The following is a 13,757-nucleotide window of genomic DNA, read 5'->3' as shown; positions in this document are numbered from 1 at the left end:
GGGTTGGGGAAACCCCCAGAACAGATTTATGGGGCATGTGGGGTGAGGGCAGTTCCTTTGTGCAAGTGTAAATCCTTGGGCTAATGAAACAAGTTACTTAGCGCTATATTGGATACAGCTCTGTATTTTATTTTATTTTAGTGGAATAGGCTGAATGTTGCTTGCATAAATGAGGTTGAAGGTGTTTCAAACTGATGTTATGTGTACATGTCAAAACTTCACAATGGTGAATTGGCTATTACTTGGATGGAGCTTATTTTGCTTGCATAGCTGTTAACTATGCCTCTTCCATTGTTGAGTCTGATAAGGTGTACATGTTACTAACTTTAACCTTACGTGTGATTATATTAAATATGAGAAACTCCAGAATGTATTTCATTCTTTTCTTTTTTCCCTTTTCATATAGGGGGACTGGTCCTTGTTGCCTTTCTCTGCTGCTCAGCTGTTCGCTGTATGACTTTCTTGATGTCTCTTAAGCTAGTGAAGCTGTGTTCCATGTGTAGTTCTCTTCCCTCTCCCAGTTCCTCTGCCATTTAGTTGTGATGTGTAGGGCATTTTAGTGTGTAGAAACTAATTACTCTTCTTTTTAATGTACCTTCTTTTTTAGAGCCCAGGATCAATGCCAGTAATGATACAATCATCGTTCCACACACTACACCTCCCATCACACTACAGTGCAACCTCACATCATTTCCCAGCCCTCTCACTGACAGCTATTGGGTGAAAAATGGTGTAGAGATTTCGGATACTAGAGAGAACACAGACACTACCCAGTACAGGTAAGCCTTCAAGTGGCTTTGGTATTGTCCCTAAAAAATGAATGAAGCTACAGTGTAGCTAAACTTTTTCCAGTGAAATTTGACATGTGTGGCTAATAAATTTTAGGTGACATTTAAGACCCATTACTGTGGATTCATGTTGAGCATTATGTCATCAAGGAGTAATGTTCAAAGTAATACAGTTTTTGCTGGTCAGAAGTTGTTTTTTCTGTGCTGTGAATATTCTTTTTTGTATAATTTATCTCATCTTCCTTTAATAAGAGTAAACTCTGCAACATAATCACATGCAAACCTCCTCAGTTTGTAGTATGTGTAAGACTCATATAGAATTTGAGTTCCCTTGGTGCAATTTTCTTTTAAATTGTAGCATGTGAAAAGTCCAATCTAGACAATACTATATGCTAGGGTTGCATATTTCTGTTCTATGCTCCAGATCAGGCAGTTGGGTTGTTCTGTGTTCCAACAATGGATCAAATCTAGAGCTAGCAGTTGCTGCCCAGTTGTTTGTGGCTTATTTCAAGGTTTGGTCCATGCTTAGGGCATAGTACTGACAGAACTTTGGGTACCTTTAGCTCCTGCTAGAGAACTTCTAAGGGTGTACTCTAATTTATGGTGATTTAAAGGGGTATCAGCCTGGCTTAGAAATAGTAGCTACTTCCTTGCTACTAGCATCTTCAACATGGCAGTGACTGCACACAAGTGCATTGTCTGGTCTTCATGATCTTTGGGGCAATGTATAGTATTTGTCAGTGTTTAAAATTCAAGTATATGGATATGTGACTTGAGTTGCAATATATATTAAAATTGGGTAATTTTGCCCAACTCGGCACACTAATTTTGAGTTTAAGAATAGAAGCTGGAATACAACTTGGTTAGCACTGTTGGTCACCTTAGAAATATTCATATTCTAGTCCTTAACTTCAGAGCAGGGGAAAACAGTCTTTATAACTGATGTGTGCTTAATAACTACAATATATCGCTGGGGGGCGGGCGTTTAGTGGATGTGAAATTGATTAAAGACATGGTGAGCTGGAGGGAGATTGTGGTATGAGGAGATTATTATGTGGGGCTGCTGTTTGAAAAGCTCTTCAGAAGTTGCCAAAGTACCTGAATGTGCTCAGTGCCCACAGAATTCTGGCTGACTGGAAAAGGAAACTGAAAACCACCTGGGCGTGGGATGGTGTGTCATGCAGGAGTGTAGGACTGACTGAAACAGTGAACAGGAGCACTTTACAATGCAACATTTTGTTAAAATTCCCAGTTGTCTTCTAACTGTTAATATCTACAGAGGAGCCCCTGCTTTAAAATTCAACCAACACAGGGGGTTCTGCTTTCCACATAGCAGAACTTACTCAGTTGTGGCATTGAATCTTTGAGAAACAAATGGTTTGTTTCTCTATAAAAGCACTTACCAGATTGCTAGTGATGCCCATAACTCATAATCTAGTGAGGTTGCTGTGCAGAAAGGTAGGACAAGTGATTTAAAATCACTCTTAACCATCTTGAACACTAGAAAGGTTTTATTTAATTTCCAGCCAAAGCATCTCCCAGTAAGCTACCTTAAACCAACAAAAAAATGCACAGCATTAGACAAGATCCCGCTTTAAATATGTGCCATGAGTAGTTATTTGACTCCTGCATTTTCTTGTGTAGAAGAAAACTTAAACTATATGTAACATAATCATTTTTGGAGTGGTTTAAATTCACTTTTTTCATTCACAGAATAAACCAGAGATGATTGAGCTACTGCTCAATTTTTGATTTGTTACCAATTGTGAGCTAACTATCTGGACCCACATTTCTTTTCTTTGCAGAATTCCAAAGCCCAGAGCAGATGATTCAGGGGAATATTTGTGTGTGTTCGTATTTGCGGGTTCCCCTGTAGCAAATGCCACTATAGAAGTGAAAGGTATGCCTTTATTTTTATTTTCTGCTTCCTTTTTTAAAAAGCTTAATTTCTACTAATTGTTTCTTTGTATCACTATCTTGAATCACTTTATTTAGTTCTTGCCATCTCACAGTTGTATCTTACTGCATGAGTGGTCATCTTCCACACGTGTCTCAATAAATTTAAATCATATGTTGAATTGCTTAGTTAAATTGCCCACAGTAAACTTTGTATTCTTAGAATAGTGTGTACATTGGTATTGTTCCTTGCTGCATTCTTTTACCCTGCTTAATCAGCTGCCCAACTATGTTTTATCAGAACAATTTCCCTTGCTGCTAAGAATCAGTCTCTCCAAGCTTCAGCTCTCTTCAGAATTTGTCTCCTTGTAGAAAATGTCATATCTCTCCTTAGGTTCAGAATAGAGTTTTGGGTGGGGCCAGTTCAGGAGCGAATGTGAAAGACTCTCCTGTAAAGATCTTATTGTGCATCTTCATTGGGTCTAGAAGAGAGTGCCGTACAGTATTGCAGAAGTCCAATACTCTGTGAATCCCAGGCTCCCCCTTCTCTGCCCCACAACATTTCAAAGGTGCTCAAACTACTTTCTTTTTAAGAGAGGCAGAAAGTAACTCTACAGCACTGTGAAAAGCTTGGGGGCATGATAGTCATCATTACCTTGATACTTAAATGGTGATCATTTAGAGCTGTAAAGAGCAATAGGGCACAGGACATTAAATCTAGTCTCTAACTTTGAATCGTAAATGTTACACATAGCAAGTTGAAAAATAGTTAAGTACACTGTTTCCTATAGATTTTGTATTTTGTCCACATGACTGCTTAATCATTACCAAGTGTAAATTAATAACTCAATTCTCTCAACTGCTTGCACAGTGTTCCCATCTGGCCCCAGGGACTGAAGTTCCCCATTTCTGCTTCAGCACAGTGCCATTTACTTTCTTAATTTTCTCTCTACATCTAGGTTCCCGCCCCTCCCCCTAAAGTTTAACGGTTTGTTTCATCCTCCAGCACCTTCTTTCTTTCCCCTTCTTGGGCTCATCAGCTGATTTTCATGCTTCTAACCATCCTACTTTCCAGGGTTTTGTGCAGAGACTTTTTTCACCTGTTGCCACCTGGACTACTTTCTTGTACTAACTATAATTTCTACACTCCTTTAGACTTGGTTCTCTATCAAAGGTTTTGCCTTATCTTCAATTTGCTGTCCTTTCTTGTTGAATGATCATGCTTTGCTGAATTGTTATAAAATGCAAATTCTTTTTTCCTCTCTCAGCTGCTTCTGTTTAACTCCTGTTGATATTTTGTGACAAGAACCTGTCTGTGATCTTTGATGCTTCTTTGCCTTTTTCGCTACAAATTCAGGTTCTTTAACTAATCAGCTTTCTGAAAATATTTTATTGCTTTTCAAAGGATAGCTAGAACTCTGTTCACTTACTTTATCTAAACCTGATTATTATAAAATACTTTTTGAGGATCTCTTTACTTAATTGAAAATCATTGTTGTCCAGACTGCAACCTTCCATATCTTCAACTTTCTATGTGACCATGTCTCTTCACTTTGGTCCTTTCATTTCAAACTTTAGATTATTCAAATGTGTGTGTCTATTTGTCTCTTCCTGCCTCTATTTGTAACCCTTCTGGGTGCATGGGTCTTCTTGGAAAAAATATGAGGATTTCCCACTACTCAAACAATGAAGATGAGATTTAGCATGTTTACAAGTGCAATAAAATGTGTCTGTGTGAGTTCTCCTGTTCAATATACATGCTACCCAGCCATGCTTTCTTTCAAGATACTTGAACCCATTCCATTTCCCCCCAGGTTTTCTGACTGTTAATAACAATTTATCCGAACACCGCAGTTTGTTAGACAATATGTCCTGGATTTCATCCTGTTTCATACTTCATCAAAACAAAAAATTCTCACAGTTGTCAGCTGTAGATCCCTGAACTTGGAACCACCCTTTCATAGGGCGTGTCTTTTTAGGATTCAGTCACAAATTATTAGTCCTTCATTTTTCTTGTCCTCCCACTGGCAACCTGTGACCCTCTGGGTATTGCTGTTCTACAACACTCATCATTCTTCCCACTGGATAAGCAGCAATCTATTTTTGTGGACTATACTTTTGTGGTTATGCAGTGAGCTTTTTTAAAAACAAAACATTGCAAAACCTCATGATTCTGCATTCTTTTGTATGTAGTAAAGAATGAATGGGCCCTTGAATAACTTCCATTGTATTTGATATATGTGTCAGAGACCTGGGATTGGACTCTGGCTGGATTAACAGATCAGGCCCTTGCAGTCGCCTAGAAGGACACGTGTGACAAAATTAGCTGCCTTGAAAGCGAATGGGTTTTAGAGGTGGTAACTGAAGCATACCAAGCCATCTGCTAATGAAGGTTCATCTCAGGCAGTTCATTGATCTCACATAATCTCTCGAAAGTATTACTCTACAACAGGTCTTGGGAGTTAATGAAATGGCCAAGTGAGTGGCAGTGGACCTGCTTAGGCAGGAGCAAGTGTGATGGTGTGGGGTCTTTAAGAGTGAAGAAGTTCTTTGCTTCACATGAAAGTTTACCTTTTCAAGTGTCAAAATTGTGCTGGTTTAAACAAATACATTACTGAGCAGAGTGTTATAAAAAGTCCAAAAGATAATTTGTGCGTGTCCCCTTCTTTCTTACATTCAACATTTACTCTTCACACTGTTGTAGGTCAAACATTCAGTTGTTTTGGAATTACACATTAAACATGAGTCATAGATGTGCAGATGCTTCTGGAGACAACTTACAGACTTGTTTAGAAAAGAAGCAATATATATTTATAAGTGTCGAGTTAGTTTTCCTGGTGTGAAAAGTTTCCTTGTATGCAAAATATACAAAAGATATATTGAATTATTATTTCTTATGCACTAGAAAGATTGGCTTTTATATACTCTTCATATCCCTAAATGTGCAGGTCTGTTATTCAGTGGTGTCTCTTAAGAAAAAGGAAATGGGGGGGGGGGGGAAGGCTACAAAGGCCACTTTCACACACCATTGTAAGGCAGGATTTACTGTGAATGAAGAGTGTGCTGGTGCACGTAACTTTTTCATTCCTTCATGCAAGTGGGTAAAACAAACCAATATGCAGCAGTTGAGGTTGGCTTCCCATGATGTACAAAGCCTGAATCCATTTTGTTGCTCCAGATAAGCCAGAATTTTTAAATCCAACTTCAGCACTTGTTATATTGGCTTGATCGTGGCTTGTTTGGGAACAACAAACCAGGATGCCAGGTTTGTATGTCATGGGAAGGCAAATATAATTGTGACTTCCTGGTTTATTTTACCCAGTCTTGCCAAAAAAGGAATGGAATATGAGTGAATGCGCAGTGTGCACCAGCAAGCTGCGTGTTAACAGTAAGCCAGGATTCCTTGTATGCTGTGATGTGTATTTGATATGTGTCAGAGACCTGGGCTTGGACTCTGGCTGGATTAACAGATCAGGCCCTAGCAGGCCCCATTAAATAAACCTCAGCATATTTAGAGGGGAGGTATGTGGGAGTTCCCCATATGGAACATGAATGCATTTATGGATGCAATCAGGTCAAGGATATACTGCATTGACCTGTTGATTTGCCCCTTATATACAGCACCCAGAGAATTTTTTTTTATCATCTATTCTTTACTGTTTCTCAGGCAGATCCCCCAGGAAGTGACAGTTGAACTCTTAGCTGATAAAGATCTTCCGATTACACACCTGGTAGCCAAATTTGCTCTGGCAGCTAAGAATCTCCATTCTAGATATGTTAATGATTCCTAATTTTATAACCCCATGGTGTAAAATTTTTTGCTGTAAACTTTTACAGGTCCTGCTGTATAATTTCAGAGGAAAGTATTATTCTTATCACCTGCTGTACATTGTAAAGGCTTTTGGTTATTCACAATAAATTGCTTGATTTTAAAATAGGCTTGATTTTAAAATAGATAAAGCTAACATTTCTACTGTAGAAGGACAACTAATTCAGGATGTCTTATGAGTCATACCTGAGAAATTCATTCAGTATATTAAATAATGATGGTAGTGTTTATACATTATACATGTATAAACATTTCTAGTTATTTTCATATGCTTTTGCTACATCTTACAGGTGTTGGCCATGCTTTAAAAGAATAACATCTTATTGGTTCTATAAATGCTTCCTCTATTCAGCTCCCATTGTTAATGATTATTAATAATTTAAAAAAAGCTTTTAAAAAACCTTGATTCAGTAATACAGAAGAGAAGATTTATACAGTTGATTATCTTAAACCAGTATTCATGGTCTTACAAATTTAATAAGCTTTCCTAAAAATTTATCCAACAAGTGTTTCTTTTGCTCTTCTGTACTTTAGTTGATGTCGTCAAAGAGGCAACTAATTAGAGATCATCTTACAAACTAGAGACATTTAGTTCTCACTGTCCATGAACTATGGACCTTCTTTGCATCTCTCTTGGCTTTTAGGTTCATCGGACCCAGTTCGTTTTTGACTTAGAAGGAACTACTGCTAAATAAATACAACAGTTTCTAATGGGAGAAATCTGCACGATCTGGTGACAAGGAAAACCTAATGTAACATATGAACATACCACAAGATAATGACAATCTATAATTGAAGCTTTTACCATAATCAAAGCTTTTAACTCTTTCTTGAACCTACTATCAAAACATAAATTTTTAGGAGCACTGTATTCTTTTTGTGTACGTGTGTCTATATTAGCTGCTCCTGATATTACCGGGCACAAACGAAGTGAGAACAAGAATGAAGGACAGGAAGCACTGATGTATTGCAAGTCTGTAGGCTTCCCATACCCTGAATGGACATGGTATAAGAAGAATAATGGCTTTTCTGAGGTGAGTATAAGATGTGATGCTGCTAGGCAAGCCTGAGCTGCTGGCTGACATTTCAGTTAGGAGATAAAACACATTAAGATCAGTTAGATAATAGCAGTAGTATTATTTCCAATAGACAGCAAATCTTGAAGGACTCAAACAGAGATCTTTCCCAGCACTACCACTGGTCTCCTTTTAGCTGGAGATATTGGGGATCAAACCTGGGGCCTGCTACATGCAAAGCATCTGTGCTCCCTTGTTATAATGGTGCCTGAATCAAAGTCTGAATGTGTTGCTGTTAAAACTTGGTAATTTATTTCAGGTCTCAGTTCTACTAATTATTATGAGAGTTAGCCTGTGGTGGTTTTTATCTTATTCTGCCTGATCTAAACCCTGCTAGATAACATACTGACCATGCCTGGATGTTTATTTTATTGTGATACAAATCCTATTTTTCATTGCAAAGGCTGCAAAAAGGTAGGGAAAAGACAGTCAATGGGCATTCTGGTTTCGTTCTGTTGAATTCCTGCTTGAGTGGGCATCTTTGGGAATGAGATGGCTGATCAGATGGCTAGGAAGAATTTAGGACACAGGGACACAGATCTTGTGCTACCATTATGCTACTTGAAAGTTAAAAGCTGGTTTCAAAAGACTTATTAGGTGAATGGCACAGACAGTGGGTATTTGATTCTATAGGTAGGAGGATATTTTCCTTTTGTTCATCATTTGAGGATTTCTGAATTTTTAAACTGAGACAGTGGCAGAGCCAATTTAATCCAGAGGTCGGCAATCTAAGGCTCATGGGCTGGAAGTGGCCCATGAGGGTCACTTAACCGGCCCATGAGCTGCCCCCGAACCGAGCCGCCTGCTCGGCGAGTCCCCACGCACTGCGCTAAACTGGTGCAATGCGGCACGGGGACTTGCCGAGCGGCCCCGGAAATTGCTTCTGCACATGGCCAGACACTGAAAATCGCTTCTGCACAGGCATGATTTTCAGCATCTGGGCATGCGCAGAAGCGATTTTCGGTGCTGCGGATATGCACAGATGTGATTTAGGGTGTCACGCTGCGCCCGCCTGGCCCATGGAGGATCTCCGCAGGAGTGACCTGGCCTATGCCCGGTAAGCCTTGCCAACCCCTGATTTAATCTGAATAGATTTCTGATGGGGCATAGTGCCTTTCAGAGTGGCTTGTATCTGGCTAGGAGGATTGAGACTGGATATTGTGAGTTTTATGGAGTGGAAGAAACGGTTGATCATATTTCATGGGATTGTTTGAGGTATGTGAAAGACAGTGGGCCTCTCCTTCATAGGATTTGTGGTTTGGACATTACAAATTTGTCTGTGGGGGCTCCCCTCTGAGACAAGTCTGGGGTTTTGTGTTACATAGTTTATAGCAGTGCATGAATGATAAAAGTCTCTATCAGAGATTGTGACTGAAATGTGATTGCACTGTTGCCAGCAGGTGGTGGTAATAGGGCCTAACCTTGGCATTGCTATACATTTAAACACTCAGAAGAAAGCCAGTCAAATCCTTGAATTGTTACTGTAAGAAGGCTGTCATACTTCACTCCTTCCCATATGACTGGTGTTAAGCCTGCATGGCAGAGAACACAAAGAATGATTAAAAAAAATATGTGTGTGTAGTAAATGAGCCAGTTGTCTACAACACTTGCTAACAATTATTATTTTGGCCTTTGCTCTTTTACTGCTTTTCATTAGCCCATCAAAAATGTTACTGGCCGCTTCTTCATTACCAATAAAGATAACTACACTGAACTGGTCATAGTGAACCTACAGATCGATGAGGATCCTGGCGTGTATGAATGCAATGCAACCAACTCAATTGGCTGGAAGGCTGAAGAAACCATCCTGCGTGTTCGCAGTCACCTGGCTCCTCTGTGGCCCTTCTTGGGGATTCTGGCGGAGATTATAATTCTTGTTGTTATCATTGTGGTTTATGAGAAGAGGAAGCGGCCAGACGAGGTCCCTGACGGTAAGAGTGTTTTCTCAACTAACTGTATTTCCTAGGGGAACCAGCCTCCTCCTCTTTGCTTCAGGAAGAGACTTCCTTTCAAAATGTGGGAACCTCATAAATCAGTAGTTCAGAAATCCACAGTGCTGCAGGCTACATAATAAACTTTGCCTCTCTTCTGCCTCATAATGGGTTAATTATAGGACCATAATTTCAACTTCATAATATGTGGTTTGCAGAACAAGGAGTCTGCTTGGTTATGTGTGTCTTTACAGTCAAGATAACTTGACATTGTATTCAGCAGAGATCATTTAGGAAGCATTGCTTAGCTGAGCTGCTGGGCAGTACTAAGAAATGAGGGAGGGCTTCATATTACATGGAATGGTTTTTGTTGCCTCTTGAAATAATTATAGGGGAATTGATGGTTTTAAAGGTAACATTAGAAGTTACTTAGTTGATTTTGCTCAAATGCAGCTTCCTTTCCTCAGTTCAATGTTGTGGTGTCTTTCAGAACAACATTTTGGATACTTCTAACAAAACAGATGTTTAATCAAATATGCTCACAAGGCTACCTTTTGCTTGTGTAGTGTAAAGACTGGTTACCTAAAAGCACCTGCAACTCTTTGTAGTGAAAAAACTGTTGTTCATACACTCCTTATTTTTGTTTATTTTTAAAACACCCAGATTTGTAAGAGACTTTAATCCCCCAGATCAGCTTTTTCATATTGTAAGCCACCTTGAAAAGGTATAACCTTAAAGGAAAGGCACCATAGAAATATTTTGTAACAAAATTAAACAAAAATGAACCAAATACAGTCGTACCTCTTGTTACGAATGCTTCAGGATGCGTACAACACGGGTTACGAACGCGCCGAACCCGGAAATAACAGAATGCGTTACTTCCGGGTTTGATGATTCGCGCAAGCGCGTCATATGACGTCACACGCATGTGCAGAAACGCCAAATTGCGTCACGCGCATGCGCAGACGCGGCTATTCAGGTTACGCACGTCACGGGTTACGAACGGGGCTCCGGAACAGATCCCGTTCATAACCAGAGGTACCACTGTATGATTATGGAAGCACACCTAGTGGTGGGCACACCAGCTGGAGGGTCTTGTGTAAGATAGCTTTCGTTTCCTCAGCAGGGGTGAGTGATACTGGGTATCATGTGGGCAGTATAATGCTTTTAAATAGCTATTGGAAATATATAGAGGTAAATGCTGCCTATAAAATGTAATAATTCTGGCCTGCTTAGAGTGTGTAAGACACGGTAAAAAGCATTATTACTATCATGGACATAACTAGTGCTTCAACCTAAGATCTCATAATGGATTCCGTCCTATAGTCCTGTTTTTGCACAGCTAACTTGTCAAAATATTCACCTATTTAAGATGAACATGTCTGGTGCTCAAAGGGAAGCTTCTTGGGTAAGTTTGTAGCAAAAAAGGTCAACATTTTTGAGTAAAACCCTGTAATGGAAATTTTGCTTCTCCCAGCTGTAAAATATGTCTGTGTGGTCACACAGGAAGACTGACTCTGACATGCTCGCTCAAGTGGATTGCATGTTCTGAGACTAGAAGACACTAGTCCCAGATGTAAACAAGCAACTTTAAGCAGGCCAAAAGATATTACCTTTCTTTTCCTTTTGCTCTGCTTCTTCAAAGTGCAAATAGCAGTCGTATTACTAGGCATGTGTGTCTATGGTTATGTAGAGCTAACACTGCAGGATGGCTATAGAACAGCTCTGAGAAGATTGCTTGTGTGTGTGTTTGTGCATACTAACATGGAAAAGTGTGTGTTTGTGCAAGTCCTTCCCACTTGGCCAAAGGCTAGGAGCAGGAGAAAGCTGTGTTATTTTGATTGCCGCTTCCTCTGCAGATGGCTTCTCTGTAGGGAAGTGTTTGATTAATGCTAAAGCTTTTTACCACCTCTTAACAAGACCCAAGCAGGTCTAGAGCCAGATTGGTTGGCTGCAGCTTGCAGTCTGGCATGAAAATAGTTGTGCATGGCCTTATTTGGAAGATGCTGGTTACTGTTTGATCAGATTATAAGCATTTGCCAATGTGCTGGGTTCATTTTAATGCACTCATAGAAAGATGCATGTGCCAGGATGGTGTTCCCTATTGTGTTCTCAGCTATTTGAGAAATCGGGGAAAGAGGGTAGGGGGGGGGGGCTGTTGCCTGATATTGATGGCACCCTGCTGCTGTTGGCCAAATAGCTCACAATTGGAATCCTTATTTTGACATAGCAATATTTCTTAGCTATGGAATTGATGCTTCCTTCTAAGCTTAATAGAAGTTCTGAAACATCAAGGCTGCATGTTTTGAAGAAATCCCAGTATCTACATTACCCCTTTCATTAACGGGAGTAGGTTTCATGTTGTGTACCTGTCAGGAGTTGGCTGCCTTTTCCTTTTGGCTCCATAAATATTTTTGTTTGTTTGTTTGTTCAACTCTTGCTGTGAGGAAAGCCATCCAAATTTAGAGTGGTTCACGGGGGGAATAAAAGAGAAGCTAGCTTTCCTTAAGCCAAGTTAGCAATCCCAATAATTGATAATGTCAAGAAAACAAAAGGAGATCTTGAATCATTATCCTTGTGGATAGTCTGCTGATGTGGACTTATGCCCGATAGATAACCAAAGTTAACTGAATCGATCAAGTACATATGCCATTTCAATTGGTTTGTGGATTACAGCCTAACCAGGCCAGTTCTAATATAACCTCTGATTTCATCCGTTTGTAACAGGTGATGTAAATAGTTTGTAATATTCTCTCTTCCCACAGGTGATTTATATTTTTTCCCACTTTTAGGGCTGATTTCTGCATAATATTCTAGGTGCCTCCTCATGTCCAAAGGTCTTTGTAATTTGTAGTACAGGAATGTTAGTATCAACTCCCTTGGATGATAATCAGAAAGTAAACAAAGAATATGCTTTCTGACGAATGTAGCAAAGTGAAACATATATTGGCAAAGCTTTTTCCATGTAACAAATACTCTTGCATATGCGTATAGGTTCTTGCCTATGAACTTTGAAGGATCATAGCTCCGTGGTAGAGCATCTATTTTGCATGCAGAAGGTCCCAGGTACATTCTTGGGCACCTCTAGTTAGGGCTGGATGAGAACCATGTCTGATAACCTGGAAAGTTGATGCCAGTCAGTGTAGAGAATACTGAGGTAGATGGACCAGTTGTCTGAGTCAGTATAAGGTTGCTTCCACCAAGAATATTACCATTACCGCCAGAGTTACATAGCCTATGGATACTTCCATTTTACCTGTAATATCTTGTTTGCACATCAGCATAATCACATGAAGGGAGGTTTCTTGAAATACAATTAAACCAATGCCAACATGCACCATGTTTGCACTAGCTACATATTATTGATTTCTGAAAAATAAGGGTGTATGTATCTTTTCACACTCCAAACATAAATTGGTGATCATTCTCTTTGCTTCTCCCTCAGCAAAAGAATGTTTCATTGTTACTTGACTGAATTGCGCTATGTTCGTGCTGACTTTAACTTTCAGTTACTGCTTCAGAAGAAGGCCTTTGCTTGGTGATTCACTCCTGCTAGATATTTCATAAGCATTTTTCTTTTCTTTTTTCCTCCCAAAATAATAAAGTTTCAACCATAAAATTTCATTTTTCAGAGATAACTGGCCTGTGCAAAGATGGCCAAAATCATCTATTTGCAATGAGAGAAGAGAACCCTTGGGTTGATGTCATGTAGTTAACCTGTTAGCCTGACCAGTCTATCATCAGCTCTCCAAACACATCTTACATACTACTATAAAGAGTGACATAATCCAGAGCAACAAAGTTAGAACAACCAGTTTTCAAATGAAAGAGTACTCAAAAGGTTTCTTCCCTCTGCCTTTTCCTTATATTGGTGCCTTCTGACTTCTAATAAGAAGTTACATACCTTGTGTCAGAAATTTTCTTCAACTCATTATAACATTGTTTTAAATGGTTTTGTGAATCAGGCCAGGATCAGTATATTTCTTTTACCCCTCCAGTGACAGTTCACCTGTGGTATGCTAGCTTCAGATTCAGTTGAGAGATGTTACTGCCTGAGTGATGCTGCTGTAATTGGTGTCCTAATTTACAAGTGGCTGAGTATTCTTTACCTTGGCACTTGAATGCCTAATTGGTGCATGAACCTTTCATATGCATAAAATAGGGAGAGGGGAAGACTATGTATGCCACCTGGAGCGTGTTGGAGAAGGTGGGATATATATGCCACAAACAAAATAAA

At 39.5% G+C, this 13,757-nt stretch overlaps 1 protein-coding gene across 3 annotated transcripts in view; it reads left to right on the top strand.

The window, feature by feature from the left end:
* The window catches only part of NPTN (neuroplastin), a 46,027-nt gene that overhangs the window by 21,607 nt on the left and 10,663 nt on the right, over positions 1-13,757 (top strand). For all 3 annotated transcript variants that reach the window (XM_033167412.1, XM_033167411.1, XM_033167413.1), the window contains 4 exons: positions 608-779; positions 2,594-2,688; positions 7,414-7,547; positions 9,247-9,520. In XM_033167412.1, coding sequence (XP_033023303.1) covers positions 608-779; positions 2,594-2,688; positions 7,414-7,547; positions 9,247-9,520 — 675 coding nt within the window. The remainder of the gene's footprint in view (positions 1-607; positions 780-2,593; positions 2,689-7,413; positions 7,548-9,246; positions 9,521-13,757) is intronic.

Source organism: Lacerta agilis, chromosome 13, assembly GCF_009819535.1.
Source record: "Lacerta agilis isolate rLacAgi1 chromosome 13, rLacAgi1.pri, whole genome shotgun sequence".
In the NCBI taxonomy this organism is placed as follows: domain Eukaryota; kingdom Metazoa; phylum Chordata; class Lepidosauria; order Squamata; family Lacertidae; genus Lacerta; species Lacerta agilis.
The sequence above is the reverse complement of the archived record's forward strand: the minus strand, read 5'-3'. Positions and strand labels throughout refer to the sequence as shown.